At 41.5% G+C, this 19,291-nt stretch overlaps 1 protein-coding gene across 4 annotated transcripts in view; it reads left to right on the top strand.

Annotated features, from left to right (window-relative positions):
- The first annotated feature begins 3,490 nt into the window (after positions 1–3,490).
- The window catches only part of nek7 (NIMA-related kinase 7), a 53,807-nt gene continuing 38,006 nt past the window's right edge, over positions 3,491–19,291 (top strand). For 2 of the 4 annotated variants that reach the window (XM_034530000.1, XM_034529998.1), the window contains exons 1-2: positions 3,491–3,834; positions 11,598–11,713. In XM_034530000.1, coding sequence (XP_034385891.1) covers positions 11,699–11,713 — 15 coding nt within the window. In that variant the 5' untranslated portion in view covers positions 3,491–3,834; positions 11,598–11,698. The remainder of the gene's footprint in view (positions 3,835–11,597; positions 11,714–19,291) is intronic. The other 2 variants (XM_034530001.1, XM_034529997.1) reach the window with 1 other exon arrangement.

Genomic DNA, 19,291 nt, shown 5'->3' with positions numbered 1-19,291 from the left:
CTCTGATAGCGTTGTTTCTATTGTCACTGCTTGTGTGTCAGTTTGTGTGTGCGTGTGTCTGTGTGTGTGTGATATTCTGCCAGTTCCACCTCAGTTCCCTGCTCTCATTGCTAGGCGCCTATTTAACCTCACCTCACACTCCAACCCTCCTGCTAACACAAACACACACCGGCACTGGGCAGACACAAACACTGACACACATGGGCAGATGTCAGAGGGGTGACGATGTGAATGAGACACAGCTAAACTGCAATGTGTGTGTGTGTGTGTGTGTGTGTGTGTGTGTGTGTGTGAGACTGAGGCCTGCCCCGATAGTTGAAACAGAGCAGGTGGAGAAATCCACAGTGCTGGGTGTTTGCCAAGAGAAGGAATACACTAACATATGCACACACCACACATACTAAAACACAACACAGACGAGCAAAAACAGCAATTCAAAAACAGATTTTAGGCATAAATAATATGCCAGTTTTGTCCTTCACATTATCAGACTATCTCTCCAGTGCCTCATTTGTACAGTGCTCTCCACACGCCATAAATCCTGTATTTCTTTGTTGTGCTGTTATTCTATATTTACAGGTATTTGTTATGTGACGGCTCACATCGAGACAACCTTGAAAAATGCTGCGATCAAGGCTGATAACTACCAGTTGCAATTGCACTTTGAAGACAAAACAACATTAATTAGCGTTTAAAATGGAAATGCAGGCGTCACATGCAGGCTGCCTCCAAGTTCGCCTCAGTATATGAAGGGAGAGACAACATTTCATACATATTTCCATCTGTGGTCGCTTTCTCTTTTCCTCTGATAGCTGTACTCTGTGAGCTACATAAACAGGAAGCTCATCCACGCTGATACGGCATGCTTCAGTTGTGTGACAGGTCATCTTTGTACTGGTAGAGTGTAACCTCTCCGTTCTTGCTAAACCTTCAGGATGCACGCAGCTTCTCTCCCCTCCATCTGCTCTCTATGAAGTCTGCACCGGATCACAGGGGCTTTGACTGCAGCTTCTGTCTCTACCACATTGCAGTCATACCTAACCCCTGAGCCAGATCAACAACACAAGGGGAAATAAAAAAGACATGAGTGAAAACATCAACATTTCTTTCTCTTTAAATGTCTAAAATTTGCTTCCAGCCCCTAGGTGCAAAATCTCTGCATATTAAGCAATGAAAAACCCATGGAGAGTTCCACGTAAATGTATATGTTGAAGAAAACAAAAACAGAACTTGTGCGCATGTGTTGTAAGAATATGACGAATACAAGGTTTTATTCACAATAGCTACTCATGGTTTAAATCATTGGACTACTATGTTTTTTAAATTATCTGATATTTTCTGAGTTTTTTTCTCTGCATTAACAAAGATCGATTTTGGCCTAAAGACCGTTTAGATGGTCTCCCACGCGCAACACATTAGTGGCTAAGTTCTCGTAAAATCAACTCAATTGTCATCGGATTACATTTATCGGCAGTTGTGTTCTGAAAAGAATTCCCCAAAATATGAGCAAGAATTTGTTCTCACACTTCTGAGTTAAATGTCACGTTTACAGTAAAATGTCTATAAAGCGTTTCTATAAATCCAGCGATTTAACCTTCTTCATTTCCCCTGGAGGGGGAACCTTTTCCATCCTGGATACCTGCAAGCGACACCAGAAAGTTTTGAAGGAGAAGAGAGTGAAATAGATGACAATACTCTCTTCATGCTAAAAAAAAATCCCTGAATCAAAAGGAAATTCTCTCTGTTAAATAAACAATATCAGCAAAAAGAACACAAAAAGTTTTCTATTGGTTTAAAGCACCAGATCAGTGCGGAGAGCCACTTTTAGAACAATGGAAATTCAACACGATTATTAAACAGTTTTCTACCAAACAGACGTAGAGGCATGCGTGTTGAACTAGAGGATCTTTGGGTGCAGCTCCCCTCGCAGACTGATGCATTACTTTTCAACCATCCATCTAATTATTCCCTCAGAAACCTGAAATTTGAAGATACAAAAGACCGTCCCTATCTGTCACTGAGCGCCATTGATCTTATTGAAAGAAAATGTGGGTGTAGAGGAAACCCAATATAACTCATGCCATTAAATTCCACACAGCATTATTCACATACAGAATTGACAGATTTCTGTGAGACGTTTCTTTTAATCTTCAACTGTTGTTGAAGAAAAAGGGGGAAAAATCCCACACTCCAGGCATCTCTCCCTTTTCCATATTTGCAGTGAGGTTAACAAAAAAAGCTATTGAAGTAAAGCAGAAAAAACACAACCCCACCTAACTTGTTGATTATTAACAATGGGGATGGGAAGAAGACAGATGTGTTTCCTGTGTATCAGCAGTGTTTGAATTGTCAGTCTGAAATCAGCGATGAAACTTTTATCAAAGCAAAGTAAGCTGATCAATTCCAGATGCTCTCGCTGTCCATGCGAGTCAATCTGCGATACCATTTTTGTCAATAAATTCTCATGATATTCCCAAGTGTCATAGGATGTGTGGGTATGCATGTGTATAATGATAGCAACCAAGACTTATAACAGTGGGATTTCAGGAGGATCTATTCAACATTTGCTGCCTCTGTCTCTCTCTTGTATTCCTTTCTAAACGAAGTCAGAGTAACCAATCTCTTAGTTTTCTTTCAACTTAAGAATGTTTCACCCGAAGTGGTTGAAAGTAAGTAATTGGAGATACGGTACTCATTTCCATTACATGCAGCTCCACTCAACTCTATTTAAGAGGGACATGCTTTTTACTCCACTACATATATCTGAGAGCTATACTTTGTTAGTATACTTTGAAGATCAAGATTTTACAGACAAAAACTTGTGGTCAGTTTATAGAATAAGATACTGTTTAATAGATTAAACTACCTAGTATTACATAAATTTGACTTTGTTTCGTTGTTATTTCAGTGACATTGGAGCAAACTCCATTTACTGATGAAGATTGTGAGACACGGTTCAAAGGTCAGAAAAAAAAGAAAGAAAGTGGATCTTGATTTCCTATTTCTCTTTGCCAAATTGCTATTTCCATGGTCAATAATTGATAATTGATATATATATATATATATATATATATATATATATATATATATATAAAGTTAAAATTGGCTTAATCTCTGTCTAAATTAAATTGATGCTTGCACATTAATTATTTGTGGCAACTGTGTCACGCGAATTTGCAACACTAATCCCCTCGGATTGGTGCTGCTTTTAGTCATTATCTTGTGGCCCTGTACTGTGAAGTTACTCCACTGTGTCAACATATGAGCTTCAGCTGAACGCTCCGCCAAAAGCTAGCAGGCTGATGGACGTCACGTTAAGAATGAACTGTCTCTCAACATTAGCATGTCCTATCTTTCAATAAATACCACGGAAACTTTCCATACACGTTTAAAGGGAAGAAAGGAGCGGCGCTGGTTTGAGTTTCTCTGTTGGATCTCGCGGTATTTGACAGCTTCCCTCCACTCGCTGACATTTGCCCCTCCCCTGCGCTCCGGGAATGCTGGGTTGTTTACATTACTGGCACACGGGTCAGGAGTGTGGCGGTGAGAGGGGCCTAGTGCAGACACTGTCTGAAAACACGTACACTTCTCGACTGGCTCTCCAGCACACGAGCTGTCTCGCTCTCTCTCTCTCTCTCTCTCTCTCCGAAAGAAAAAAACTTTTTTCTGCGGTTTTCATACGGTGCCACGTAAGAAGAGAGGCCCGCCGAGTCCACTTTTAGGAGCGACCTTGGGGAGAAAAGGGAGAGTGAAAACAAAGACAACCGCCATAACCATTAGGAGAAACTTCCAACGTGAAGGAGGAATAGCTTAGCAACAGAGTCCCACTTCCTGGTAAGAACTGAGACACCGTTAGCTGACAGTGAACTCATTGTTACTAACATTACGTTGGACGGCCAGCGAGCCTAACTAACCTAAACTGTTGACGCGACACACATTTTATTTGAGCTCGAGTTTGGTTTAACGGGCTTGCTTAGCTCACACGGTGTCACCGTTACTGTTGTTTTTTCTTGACACTCACTTGAAAAAAGTTTCTACGAAGTTCGCTAGGTAGCTTAGCATGTTAGCCACATTGCTAACTTTCGTTACCTTGAAATGACGTCGTTGTCATTTAGAGTTAACGACGCTGTAACGACATTATTTCAACTTAGCTGTGAAGCCATGTATTTAAATTTGTGGTGGAAACACGACAGTATCCACGTACTAATGCCATGCTACAGTGTTGTTATATTACACGCACACTTGCTTACTTGCTTCCTTATATGGCCTTTCTTATGCAATTATAGGTTTTATTCTTAAAGATGAGACTACATTTCTGTGACACTTTAAAACATATCTGTATTTCCTCTGTTGTTACACTCTAGCTTGGATATATATATATATATATATATATATGTGGATGGATTCAACAGATGACCCCAAGCTGTTCCATTCTAAATATACAGGCCCATAAGTTAGTTGACCACACTTGCTGCTCATCTACTTGATCTTTAGAGAAAGAGAAAGTTTAAAAGCCAATGAGTCAGGTATACGTGATGATGTGAGGGTGAAGTTGGTGACTTTGACTTGCTTGTCGGTTGACTGTGCGTCACTATCACGTAGTGTTACTTCATACCTCATTCTGTAAATGTTGCAGTGTGGTGCTATTCAAGTATTAGTATTAGTTTGGGCGATAACTTAATCTTCAAGCAGACTTCAAGACCTGCTGGAAGTTGAGAGGCTGTCAGATTGATGTGGGATTACAAGCGAGGACTATGTGTGGTACATTGGCCTGCTACTGATCAATTATAAGATCGCTTCATGGATGGATTCATCAGTAGTTTAGCTATTGATATTATGCTACAATCACATATATGTTATAACATCCTGTGGTTGGTTTGTATCCTCTCGCACCACAAACAAATCACACCAGAGTTTGCTTGGAAGCGGAACAAGACACACACATTTTCAAGTGAATCGGTTGTTTGGTCTGCACCAGGATTTGATTGCCTGCTTTCACACCAACTCAAACGAACTGTACTAACTGGGGAAAGAACCTGAGTACGTTTTACCGAACCAGGTAGGCGAGGTGTGAAAGCACAGCCATTTTAAGGTTTATTTGATTGAAAAATAAATCAAGAAGCATTTTTTGGGAAGAAAGTGTTTGTGTGTGACTTACTGCTTTTTTTTGTGAGTCATAATGGTTATTGCAAAACATTTGGACCTGAGTGGCTCATCTATCATAATAATGATAATATACATTTAATAAATGAGCCTTTCTCCGAGGCCTAAACTGTTTTGGGGGTCACGCATAGGGGGGAAACAGTATGTCATGCCATGTTGTTGTCGCTGCCTATCACAGCCAAATATTTCAGGCGTCATACTATCACATTTGGCTACGCTGTAGAGAGATGACTCAGACAAGAGTTAGTGGGAACTGACATACCTTGTTGACCCAATTATTACTCACTTCTCTGTTGCCACATTCGATCATCGTCAAAGACAACAGGCTTGAGTCTGCCAGCGTCATCAGGTGATGGAGAGATGAACACCGGCTGGCTCTGTGAAGTTGACTATCAAGGAATGTGTCATTAACCGGATGATCAGCAAATGGCTGCCAAATTTGCATCAGACTCTGTGGTGTATAGTATCAGACTCTTCTGCCAGTATATCCCGCTTTGAATTTCAGCTGATGAGAGGTGGATTACTTTTCACAGCCTCGGGCAAAACTTAATTATTTTACCTTGTTGTATTGTTTGTATTTAATAAAGTATTTAATAAGACAAGAAAGGGTTGACCGCAGCAATGATGAATAATGTTTAGCCTGATCAAATCTGAAAGAGAAGAATATTGTAAGGGGAATTTTTTCATCCAAAATACTTTTTTCCTTCACATGCTAGATTACTGGATTATTGGAAGAGGCACTGATGGTGTGCCATTATCACATGAGAAAGAAGTTTGCTTTCTAAGGAAGGTTAGGGTTACAGATGTACTTTATATTTCCCAAGCTTTTACTGATTTAGCTTGGCTTCACATGAATACATATTGGCCGCCTCGGCCATTATAAACAGCTAGACTTTAGTTTCTACTACGAGGACATTCTGAGTGAGACCTAAAATGCCATTCATTGGTGTGGAGAAATGTGCTGCACCCAAAGCAGTGATTTAGCACAGTGGAATTGACTAAATCGCTCTATTCAGTGAGAGTTTCCTGTTTTAGCCCTGGAGCTAGCCCCTCTGCTGGATTAAAGATCAGATGAGACATTTGTCATCTGACCATTTTAACAGTCATCTTGCCTTTGGCTTTCATAAAGAACAAAAAATGTTAGCTATGTTTTTTTTTCTTTTTCCAAAGCATATTTAAAGGAAGATGCTTCCTAAGGCCATTTTTGAGCTACATTAAACACTGTCTTTTGCATGATGTCAAAGACCTTGGCTCAGCATTTGTACAGAAATGATGCTGGCAAAGGTAGCAGATCACTGCTTAGGATATAGGCTTGTTTGGTGTACTTTCTTTTGTGATTAGTTGTGGCATTATGAAATAATAAAAAGCAGGAAAATACAAGCTTTATACCTTCCCAGAAGTATTTAGAGTTGAGTCTTTCCTTACCAGGCTCAGTTTGGTTAGAGTTTAGAGTAAGGTCTTTGGCAATAATAGTGGTCTGTCTAAGCAGCTCCTTATTCTCCCCTCAAACAGCCAGTCAATATTTTTCAAATCCATCTCCCTTCTATCTTATGAAGGGTCACTGATGTTTCAAGCATTCACATATCCTTTGAGGATGCCTTGCGGCTCCCCATGTCACGTGAAAGTTCTCAATTTCTCTGTAGCATTGATGCCTTTTCTCAATGGGCTCTGTAGTGCTCAGGGGGAAACAGACTGCAAAGATATGCAAACTCAAAAATTACTGACCTAGGACCCTGTTTAAAGTTTATGAAATGCTTACAGTGCCCTTTGGTCAGCGTATGCCAAAACCACACAATACAAAGGGTGTCGGAAAAAGCTTTTATTCATGTTTTATTTATGTTTCTTTTTACAATTGTGGTCTGAAATCTTTCTCTAAATGAAACAACTCTATTTGGAATGAAATTATGATTAATAAAAGCAATACCATAAAAGGCATTTTTTTCCCACATACTCTGGGAAGAAAAAAAGATTAAATATGAATTTGCCTTTCCAAAGTGCATACAGGAGAGGTTTCAACATTTCAATAATTTTGATGTACTGACAGAAATAGCATGCTGTTAGCTTTTTGAATTATTTAGCGGCACTGACTTGACTAAAATAGCTGTGTAATGCGGCTGTTATAGTTATTTGTTACACTGATTCTTTTCTCATTTTGCACCTTTTAGTCAGGCTATTTGTGGACTGACTGCTCATGCATTAGTATTGTAGTATAGTATACCATAGCTATCCAATACCTATTATATATGAACTGTGTCTGTAGGTTACTGCATGTTGAGGAATAAGCTGCTGTTTGGTGCCATCTAAACAAAGCCACTAAATATATGTTGGCATATTGTGAACTGTGCGGGAAATATGGCTCTCCAGTAGCATCGTCCTATTTTTATTGGAGATCACTCTCCTATCGTCCCCTCTCTTTCTCTTTTGATTATCCACACACAAAAAAATACAGATCCCTCAGGATACACATTCACTTTCACAGAATAATTACAAGATGCTATATGCCACTGTAAACACCACATCAGTGACAGTGACAGTATGCATTTGTCAAGAGATGAGACAAAAGCAGAATGAATTTGCACTCATGAACAGAATGAGGGAGGAAGGTTTTGTGTTGCTTGCTATCGGCGTTTGTTCCAACCTCATCACAAATGAGTCTTAATGTTTCACACGGGATTTGCTGCAGAAGAGAGCACATTTGGAGGCATCTTGTCTGTTTTAGCCTCCTTTTCAGTGTGAAAAGCCAGGGACATTGCTCTGTTTCTTATCTTTGTTCATTTCTGGTGATGTTGCGTGTTGATCTAGGTCTAGGGCCAGCTGAGGCCTTTCTTAATTGATCAGTATCTGTTTTACCCATTGCACTCGGGGTATAGCATCTGTTAACTTTGCCTCTGTGCTCTCCCTTACAGGCCTGGAAAAAAAGAAGTAACGCACAGTCTTGGTAGCTACTGAACTGTTAACAGTTTAAATTAATGATATTCACATCGTCATTGTGCGTCCACTGAAAGAGAGCTGAGCCATTAGCAGTTACAAAAAAAGATAGATTTTTTTTTTCAGCATTATGTTTTGTCCATTTTTCACACTTCCATACATAGTTCCTTTCTCCATGGATGGTATACAACATATAATTGGGCACTATACATAATACCAGAGGAGACTTTAAAAGGAAAGATTGTGATTTCTTTCTAAATGCAATGCAGACATAATGCATTTGACAGCTAATTGCTAATACATGTATCATCACAAATCCACTCTGTAGCTGTATTATGTAGAAAACTCTAAATATCAGATTGGTCTTCCAATAGATTAATACCGCTTAAATGATTTGGATCACAGGCAAAAAAAGTGAAATCCATATTCTTTTTGTTTTATCAGTCTCTTTATTTCCCACTGCCTCGTTTGGGTGCCGGGGACATCTTTCTCCCCCTCTTTGGCCCGTGTTTGTACCCTGACTCACAGCTGTCTTCCGTGGTCTCCCTGGTCTCTTGGTTTGGCCAGGGGCTTTGAGGTTGTGGTCAAGGCCTGGGGGCATGAAGAGGAATCATAATGAGAAGCTCCTCTCAACTCCTGCTGCCTAACCTGCACGTGAGCTCCTTTGTCTTGCTCCCGTTCTACTACCATGCCACCCATCCCTTCTCCTCTTCATGTATTACTGCCTCCCGTCATAGACACTTCACCTTTATTACCAGCACCCCCTCTTCCCTATTTAGTTTCTTTACTACTTCTTCCCACCCCTCAACCTCTGTGACTCTTAATGTGTCCCCCATTCTTGCCTCTGCTCTGCTCTCCTCCCTGGGGGTCATCTCTACCCGGGGCCTCCCCTCAGCCTCCTCCTCCCTGCCCAGCCTGGCCCACAGTCAATGGGAGGCAGGCAGCCTGACTTCCTCAGAGCAGCAGGAAGCTGCAGCAGCAGGGGTTAGGCCTGTATGGCGCTGCCGGCTGGCTCCGTCAGAAGTCCTGCCAAGCCAAGGATGAGAGACCTTTGCCAGTGCGGTATTGGGGCACAGAATAAAAATATTTTACAGATGTCTGAAGTCAGGCATCAGAAGTCAGCAGTAATTTACTCAGGCCTAGAGCAGAGGTGTCGTTTAAGTGCAAATTATGTGCATGTATGTATTTTTGTGTTGGATTCATGATAAAGAAAATTAACTGTAAGTATGCATGGAGGAGAAAGGATTTGAAAAGGGCTTAATAAAGTGGGCGTTGGTAGTCTGGGCATCTCAGGAAGTGGGTGCGTGGCAGGAGGAGGGAAGTAGGCTGGTCTCATTCTCGATTGGGTGGAGGAAACATGATTGATTTGGTTGGGGTGTGTTTGAAGAGATGGGGGCATACAATTCAACCATACTGTGAATGCCTGGCTTTGTTCCCAACCAGTTCTGGCTTGACAGTTTAACAGTGAATATTTAACATCGCGCCTCTCTGCGGGGTTTGGCTGTAAACAGCAGTCCGCAAGTAGCAAATGCCTGCGTGGCGCTGGGCCTTGGTTGTGAAGCCCACCTAAAAACAACGCACATGCAGGAAGCACATCTTGAAGTTCTGATTTTAGAAAAAGGCAGATGGCATAGGCTGGTGGTGTCACACTGTAAAAAAGAAAAAAAGAAAAACAGGATCGCCTGATGAAAGCAGCTCCCGCTTGCTTTGAACAGCAAGTCTGTCATGGTTGGTGTCTGCTGTGTGGCTCCGGGTCAAACTGTGATACGCAACTCCTGGAATTTGCGCTTTTTAAGTTTTTCATGTTCAAATCGTCTGAGGGGGAAAAACAGAGGGAGGGGGTTCGGGGGACAAGAAGTTTCATTAATATTAATATTCGGATATGTGAAGGAGGCAGGGAAGACCTATCTGGTTTATCTGCTTTCGACCCCTGTTGTGGAGCTTTCTCTCGATCTCTCTTCTCTTGCTCTCTTTCTTCTTGAAATACTTCTGTCTTCCTCTGCATTTTCAGTTGAACTGACATATTTCTCAACTGATATACATACATACATTGTCACTCCTTCCTAAATAATGCTTTGGATTAAATATCTAGTAAATAACATGTATGATTTTGGTTCTGGAGCTTCACCAAACTCTGTATTTCTAGTTAGCAGGCTCTTAATTAAGTGTATGATTTACCTGCTAAATCTCAACTAGATTTGGCAAATGTACCCAATTTCTCTCCTAAAAATCAACAATGGGGACACCCAAAAAGAAAAGGATGGTTAAGAGACTGTATTTGCTATTATGAGCTGGATGAAATGGCTGTTTACAATATACAAAAACTGTGTTTTGAAGATGAGTTGGATGCATTTGGATATAGCGTTGGCTCTGTTAAGCTTCTCTCTGCCCTGATATCTAGAAATGAGGCTGATTTCATGATTTTTACAGATGTTGGATGATTACAGGGCAGAGTCCAGACTCTGTGTGAGGAATGGTGAAACAGGTCTGACATCTCTCCTGAAGTGAAAAGGGAAATCCCTGCAGGCACAGAGTAGAGAGGAGGGATAAGGGAGGAGGGCGAGAATCGAGAGAGGTGAGACCCCTTAGGGGTAACGCTATTCTCCGATCTTCAGTTCCTTACACATCCACTTGCACACATACTGGGATGCTCTGTCGGTGTGCCGGGTGATGCACTCATGCAAAGAAGGATGAGTGCCTGAGGAATAATAAAAATAAAAAAACTGCTTAGAACTTCTTGTGTGTGCATTTGTGTGTCTGCCTATGCATATGTTGTGCTCACAAGTTAGTACTTTTCTATACAAAATTATAATAATACACATTTTTGACTTCTTGGAGCAATTTCAAGTGAGTGAAACAGTAGAATAAGCCTCATTTCTCACTTCATTGCTATACACAGAAAACAGAATATTGATGTGTAATAGAAGTTGTAAGTAAAGAAATAGAAGCCAGCTGATTTTCTTTTCTTCAAGTACCCATTCCAAATATGACTACTGTCTTTTTATATAGTCACGTTATTCCTGATTTATTTTCAGTCCCAAGTTTTTTCCTCAAAGATACACCTCCTCATCAAGACAGAGCCATATGTCTAGAAATGAACAATGCGCGCCAGCCTGTGCCCTTGTTAATAATCATCACACAGCTCTTTTTTTTATTTTTTTATATCCCAAATTCAAAACCTTGAAAAACAAAATCTACCTTTAACTATTAATTTAGCTTTGCTTCGTAGATTTACAGATGTGGTCAACCCGAGTCCTCTATGATGTGATGTGATCCTAAGCCAGGATAAATTGCGCTACTGGAATCAACTGAAGTAGTTGCGTTATTGTATGTCTCATAGTAAGGAGTGATTCTCTTTGGCAGTATGACAACATCATGGGTGTATACACACAGTCATATGCAGCAATTGTACTGTATTTGACCTCTGATTGAGTAGCAGTGCTCTGGATCTGGTTAGAGGTGTGTGCGTGTGTGCGTGTGTGCGTGTGTGCGTGCGTGCGTGGCAGCGGCAGCGGCAGCCAGCGGGGCCCACCACAGAAGCCACAGCAGGCTGATGACACCAAACCAGAGTCGGAGCCAAGCTTGATTTTTGTGGAGCCACATTCCCATGGGACCACTATTGGTATGTGTTCAGTATATGCATCCAGTTTTAGGTTTGTGTGTGCGGTTATGTGCATTACATTAATGTGTGGACTTACACTATGTGTTTTGGTATCTCCCTCTCTCCTCATTGGTTAAGCAAAGTTTTTTGGGATTCAGAGTCTTGGATATTTCCATTAGTGACCGTGGAGATGCTATAGGGTTGTGGTCCTCTTCCCCTGTGCCCCACAGAGTAAGCGATTTGGGCCCAGAAAAGCCCCAATACGAGCCCTTAGCCCTCACGCTAGCACTCAACTATGTAACAAGACATGCCTGGGAACTGCTCCTCTCACATTACTAATGACTTAGACATCTTGCTCTGGTAATTTCCTCTTAGACAAACTTCGATGCTGACGCAGGGTAACTGCTTCAAACTATCCAGGGAGAAAGGAGAAAAACCTGCTTGAAGGGAGTATGAGAGACTGGTTTTGTGAAAGGAAATTGTAGTACATTTACCAGATGTATTTTTTAATGGTTTAATGACAGGCCTCATCATCTCCAAACAACACAGAGATGGGTCAGCACTTGCTGCTTTATCATTGCTGTGCTGGAACCCAGTCACAGCCAGACCTGCATTCAAGGTCGAAGGCACTAATGCTGGTTTGGAATGAAAATGGATTGAAATGTTGTTGTAGCTTTGTAATATATTTACACCTATTGTACTTTAATTTTATTGTGTGAACAAATGCCTTATTGAGTGTTTGTAGCAACAGCCTTGTCCCACATCACATGCTAATTTCTGTATCTGTTGGTTGTTTGTTTTTATGCAATTTTCAGTTGACATGGGCCATGTCTGGCTGCCTCCTTCTTTGCAGCTTCCTCTCCTCCTTTATAGATATTAATAGCGGACAAGGAAGGCTAATGTCATTTCAGAATCTGAACACTGTGTAGATGATGAAGCTCTCATCTGTTGACTCCTGTTAGTATGATCACAAGGTTATGCTTCAGAAATCAGCTGCACTGATGAAGACCAGACTCTTTGTGGAAATGCGCTGTACAACAATCCTTTATTTAGAACAGAACAAAACAAGTGAGTCTAGCACTCCCTTGTTTATTTTTCATATGTCCCTATTTTATGTCTTTAGTTTTTATTTTGTATTACTGTAAGCCCTCTAGCCTTGCAGACAAACAGAGCCACATCCCTGTGGTACAGAATGTCACATCCGATATCCTGGTGCCAGAGGTGATGAAGCTAATTCGGTGGTCAGTCAGTGACATGGCTAACAAACAAAGCCCTTATTGGTCCTGGAGCACTCGGAGCTCTGCTCTGCTCTGCAATGCTCTGTTTTGCATTGTGAAAGACCGTGAGTTGTTGCCACAGAGCACTAATGTAACCTAAAGCCTCGGGATCTTCGTCATGCATGTGCAAATCTGGGTGTGGATATTATGTTTCAAATGTTCAGATGAACTGAGAGGTTTGCTCTTAGAAATACCCGAAACAGCTGCTTGAATAACTAAATAATCATAGATATGGGCCTTTTTCCCTCCACTCTTGTTTTGTGTGGTAGCTTCAGTATAAAGGTATTTCCGTGTAGAAGAGTGGACATATAGAGGGGCCCGCTATACAATGCCTTCATGTGATGTGATGCTTGGGTTTTCACATTAAAGTGCCACATGCAAACTCCCTCAACACTTAATGCGCTAAAATAAATGGATACATATTTTTCGCGGTTGCAAAAAATTAGACATTCGCAGCCCTAAATCAGACCCACATAGTTAATTTTGTTTGTGTTGACATGGACCTATATGTTAACACTCAAACATTTCCTCTATAATGGTGCACTTAATGTGGGACCCTAAAAGTTGTAATTATGCTCTCAAACCGTTGTGGGCTGGAGTTACAACCATGATTAGTCCCTCAAACCTCTTAAAAACATCACTTGCAGCTTGATCAGCTAAATTCAGTGTTCATGATTTTCTTTACATATTTAGCATTCGGTTTCTATTTTAACTGAGGTGTGATAGTGATATGGCATTTTGAACGGCTGTGAATGTAGTGAGGGTGTGCCAGCATAGTCCAAACCCCCAGGGTCCCCTCTCCTGAACGCCTGGGGGGGTTCTCTGCTTCACACAGCCTGCTCCTTCGCACACTAAGCTGGTTTCTGAGGGATCACACAGCTGTCTTAAATGCAGCTCTGTTTTTGCATACTTTGCCCACACAATTTTGTCTTTCCTTAGACAGTCAGCAATTTGTCATTATACCTTGTTTGTTTGCAGTGATTGACAGAATTAATTTGTTTCACCTAGGCGAAGAGGGGGAGGGGTAGTGAGGGAAAAAAAGAAGAGAGAGGGGTAGTGTGGCTGGTGATCTTTTTTTGACTGGTACCATGGCTGTCTGTCACTTTTCTTTTATCATTGAAATTGGAGTTTATCGTTTACAAGACTGATTGGAATGTTTTTGTTTTTCAAGTGATTATTAGCATCCTCCTTGGCTGCCGTCTCCGGCTGATGAAATGAGCACATCAAACGGTGCGCCGCGCTAACGTAGCAATGCTGGCTGGCTCCTGCCTTTTACTGTAAGGCACCTGCTGAAGTGACAGGCTGGCAACAAAGGGCCCCTCACCACAAGGGAGCCGCCAGTGCTGCTGTAGAGTGGGCAGGACAATAGAGCAGAGAGGTGGCCTGGGCTTTTAGCCACGTGCCAGCTCGGGTCGACAACACACGGGAGCAACAGAGCACAGAAGAGCAGAGTAGAGTGGCTGACACCTGCATGTCCTTGAGATCTTCTCTCAATGGAGGACATCTTAACTAAACATATTGGCTCAAAATGCGAAAGAAAGACTGAGGGGGATACAAGAGTGCAGGTGTGCATGTGCAGGAAGACACACACAGATAAAGGCAAGAGGGGGTCCGGTTTTCATAGGATTACTGGATCATGGAAGGTCAGGTGCAAGTGTAGTTGTGTTTTATAAATACCCCAGTAGGGGAAATGTACACACTCTGGAGCAGAGCACTGCGCTAGTTTATTTTAATTGTTGGGGAATAAATCAATTTAGGCCTCACATGAAGCCCAGGCGATTTGTGCTGTGCTATTTACTTCTGCAGTGAAATAATCATTAGCCTATAAAAATATGAAAGTGAAAAATGTAAAGGAGCACTATAAATAGTAAGCAAGCAGCATTATGGATCACTGGCCTTGGAGTGTCCCCATGGACCGCAGCAGTTTTCATGTCTTAATTCCCCTTTTTATCATTTTGCTATGCTCCCTCCACAAGGGAGAGGGTGAAGGTCTGAGTTCTACAAATATATTATTACACTTACAGAGCAGAAACACCAAAGCACAGCTTTTTTATACTGCATGCCTCTTCATGTCAAACTTACCTCCAGACACGCTAACAAGTAGTTGGAAGGGAGCGCCAGACGGGTAAGTCTGACCGACTGAAATACCAACCAGTTTAAGCTAATTTGAGGACAGGTATTTAGGTCTGCCAATAGGTAAGACTGGGTCCAGACTACACAATATCAGCCTGTGTATAACTGGGCCTGGCAGACGCAGGGTGTCTACTTGGATCAGGAATGACAATGGGCATCGGGCCCAACAATCGATTTATCCTGTGTAGCGTCTCCTCATTGTGAACGACAACTGACTCCACATCTGGGGCGCCTCTCAACACCCCGACAGAAAGAATAGCCTGTTAGGATTGTCTTTGCCTCCCACGACGTGATCCCTCACGTCTTTGACTTTGACCAGTAGAGGCACCGAGTTCTCTTCCATGCATGCACGACATGGCGGAGTGAACGAAGAATGATGTTGTTGGTGCTGCGAGGTGGAGCGATTTTTACTTACGTTCTTGTTCCTGGAACTCGTTTCCTAGCACCTCCTTCCCGATGACATCATGCACATTGTGACATACAACAAGCTTAGACAGACGTTTAGTCCGTCACGTCTCTCGGCCAAGTCACGCCATGACTCCCTAATTGCCTCTTTGTCTCTTTATTTTTCAACTGTGAAGTGTCCAGCTCAGAAGCATACATATCTTTTTTTTTTAAACACAGCTACAATTTTTTTATAACCAAAATATGGCATCCATATAAAACATGTATGCTTTTTTTCTGTGTTTACAACATAGGGTACCACAATAACAATATTGTTATCAGATTTTGTATGGACTCTCAAACATTGATTTCTGTATTCCTCAAAAATCCAGTTTTGGTCAGGCTTTAGTTGGAAGAGCCTGAAAAGCCACATTGAGTTTGATCAGATACAGTCTGAAAGAGACCTAGCCATCAATCCAGCCATGTTTTGCCCATTGAATAATGAATCCTGTTTGATGTCAGTGTTGTTGTTTGGGTCCTCTGTATGACTGTTAGAGATTCTTTAATATTCTCATGCTGAGTTGCACCCTGATTAACTTTATGCTTTTGTCGCCAGATTTGGGGAACGGAAAAGTCTAAATGATTTGACTCCGTAGTGTGTTTGGTTGGCTCTGCAAAGTCTATTTTCAAAGGTTTCTCCCTTTTTATCTTTTAGATTCAGGGACAATAAAGTTTCCCCTCTTCATTTGGTATTCCATTGAGTCTTGGACCGTCTAACTCAAAGACTGGCTCACATGCTGAGGTGTAATTGGTCCTCTCCCACTCTCGGTCTCTCTCTCGGCTCGTAGTCCAAGGAACACGAGTGCTCACACATTTAGGCTAATGATTTTTGAATTGTGATTAAAATGAATTGGAGAGTGCGCTGCTTCTGTAGTATCCGGACCCCTCCATCATTAGTGGTTCTCTTCCTCTCTTTTTTTTTTTCTCTTTCTGTGTCATCAGTGTTAGTCAAGCAGGGGTTTCAGAGGAGGCCTGGGGTGGGCTTTCATGAGCACAGACTCAAAGATTTCTCCACTTCTTGTAATCATGGACACCACTCTTCTAGCACTTTCACTGTCGTCTTCCGACTCCTCAAAGGTGGCTTTGATTCCCTCACATCCTATACCCAGGCCGGATAGTGTCACATTATATTTTTCGTCTCTCTTCTTTTTTAATCCCCCCTTCCGACCCCTCTCTTCACACTTTCTTTCTTGCCCATACTTTTCTCTACTCATATCAGTCTGTGTTCATATTTATTGTCCTGGGATTGAGAGCTGATTTAGCACCCTTGTCTTTGGGACTGCTTAATTCCAGCACCCCCCCCCCCCCCGTCTCCCGTCCCCCCGTCCCTCACAGTTTGGGAGCCGATTATAAAAAGGTAGATCAAGGCAGTCTTTGGTTTTCCTCTTCCTCTGTTTTAAATGAATAATGCAGAAGGGAGAAAATGTGGATTAAAGTGGAACTAAAGCCAGTGCCAACAGCTCCACACTGTCTCTCACAGGACCATGAACACATCAGGGCTAGCAAGCTTCTTTTTTTCTCCTCTCCTGACATTTTTCTCAGTTGTGCATCTGTCCCACTCGGCCCTGCTCTAGCGCTGCTGGCCCTTTCTCGTTTGTGCCTTTCCTCGCTCAGTTTTGAACCAGTGGACTGAAGATGTGCTCTCTCATATCAAGTGTGGACGCCTTGTAGTCCACTGTGTTGACAACTTGTGTCTTCTTTTTCAGAGCGCTTTTTATAAGGTTGAGCAGAAAACTAATGATCATAGTGATGACAGAAATTATAAAGTTGCAAACAATTTTCTAGTGAATGTTTGTTTAATGCAATCAGTGAGTTTAATAAAAAAAGTGTCGGCATCGGAATAATCTGTTTCTTGGTGCATTTTTGTTCTGAAATTCTGATTTAATTAATAAAGGAAGATTAATGATCCCTTTTTAAAAATAGCCAATGGCAAAATATTTTTGACCAGTTGGTTGTACAGAAACAGATAGAAGAAAAAGCCTGAGTAGCACTTTGTTGGCATAGCATAGCCTGACTGTGACAAGCAGAGACATCCATTATTCAAGCAAGAATGCTCCACAACAGATTCCATTAAAAGAGATTCAACTTTGTGTGTAAATGATTTTGTAAATCAAGAGAAGTACAAGGGAAAAAAAGGGGATTTTTCCATTGGCCTAAAAGGGCACACTGATTTTGTTCATGAAGTTCAGTTTTACTCGTCATGAGGACAAAGCACGACTCAGCCTGAGAAATGGTTGTATAATGTCATTCATCGCTCTGGAGGGATCTCCAGATCTCAAGTTTGAAATAAAAAACCTTCATGATGTCATCAGATGAGTCCCCCAACTTTATGAAAGTACAATACATAAATCGCTGAAGTGCCCCTTTTAATTACGGTTGGATTTACGAATGGAGCCAGCATGTTATGGCCGTCAGGGGAACTGTAGCTTAAAGTTACTCTTTACTGAAAGAGTCTATTTCTTGTTTAGCAGAGGCTGTAGAGTTTTCCACAGTATAGTGTGCGATAGAGCTTATGTCACAGGAAAATAAAACAATTTTAAAAATCACAGATTTGAGATGAGTATAATAGGAAGACAATGAGAGATGGAGATGTGTCGTGAGTAGGAGAAGAGCGAATTAACAAATCAGATGTGTGCTGCAAGTGTGAGAACAAAGAAGAATGTTTACAGAAAATTGCTGAATAGTCTTGTTAATATCCTTTTTTTTCCTCACTGTTTCTTCCTTCCCTTCTCAAGCATTTAATTACCTACGTGTGATTGAGCCTGCTGTGAGAATGTCGGGCTGGAGTCTCACATTAGATGGAACACAGTCAGAAAACAGTGTTTGTTTACACTGAGTGGTTGGTGGTCTGGATGCTCAACAGAAAAACAACCATCAGTTTGTCAAATGGTGTTCTTGCAACCAACTTGCTCCAATTTCTATCTGCAAAGAAACTATACTTTCACATCTGTCAGCCAAACCATAATGGAAATGGTGAGAGTTGTTGGGGATTATTTGTAGACATTATTATTATTTTTAAGTAAATTAATAGTGTGATACAATTGTGACTTTTCAGCTGCAAAATGACAGCAACGGCACTAAAACACAAGTCTAGATGCTAACACTCGAGACTTAAAATGTATATATTATGATTTTAAGTATGAGTGTATTGTGTATTCACATATTTGACCTGTATTGATTCTCTCTACTCTCTAAATATGGATCTACCCTGTTGAATATTTGCAGCTGTCTCAGACCAAAGCTCTGAACTAGTCTCACACATGCATCTATGAATAGTTGGGGGATTTAGATTTTAGCTGCTGCTGCCCCACTGCTGCCAAAATCCTAGCCAACCGGCCTCCATCTCTCCTCTTCCCCGACAGAAAGGCCAGCAGACTTAAGTTTCCATTGCTGTTTGTGCCCACCAAATGTTTTGGAAGTCAACAATTCCTTCCTGTGATGAGAGCAGGACCTTTTGTGGATCAGAGACGATGAGAGAAACATTGTAGCAGGGTTTATGGAGAGTGAGAGATTTAGTAGCATTAAGATTCACGTGAAGAAAGTTTAAATCAATCTGTGTGTTGTTAGATTTGTCCGGACACAAGGACAAGGCGTTGCTTTTGATGGGTTGCACATTACTTGAACTGTGTGTGAATGGGAGCCCTGAGAGTGTGACCGTGCCTCATTTGATTGAGTTAGCTTTGTTAATTGTGCTGTTTCCTGGTGTGTGTTAATCTAACAAGGCAGTCTTAATTGATCTCGTTAA

This window comes from Cyclopterus lumpus, chromosome 4 (assembly GCF_009769545.1).
Source record: "Cyclopterus lumpus isolate fCycLum1 chromosome 4, fCycLum1.pri, whole genome shotgun sequence".
Lineage (NCBI taxonomy): Eukaryota > Metazoa > Chordata > Actinopteri > Perciformes > Cyclopteridae > Cyclopterus > Cyclopterus lumpus.
The sequence above is the reverse complement of the archived record's forward strand: the minus strand, read 5'-3'. Positions and strand labels throughout refer to the sequence as shown.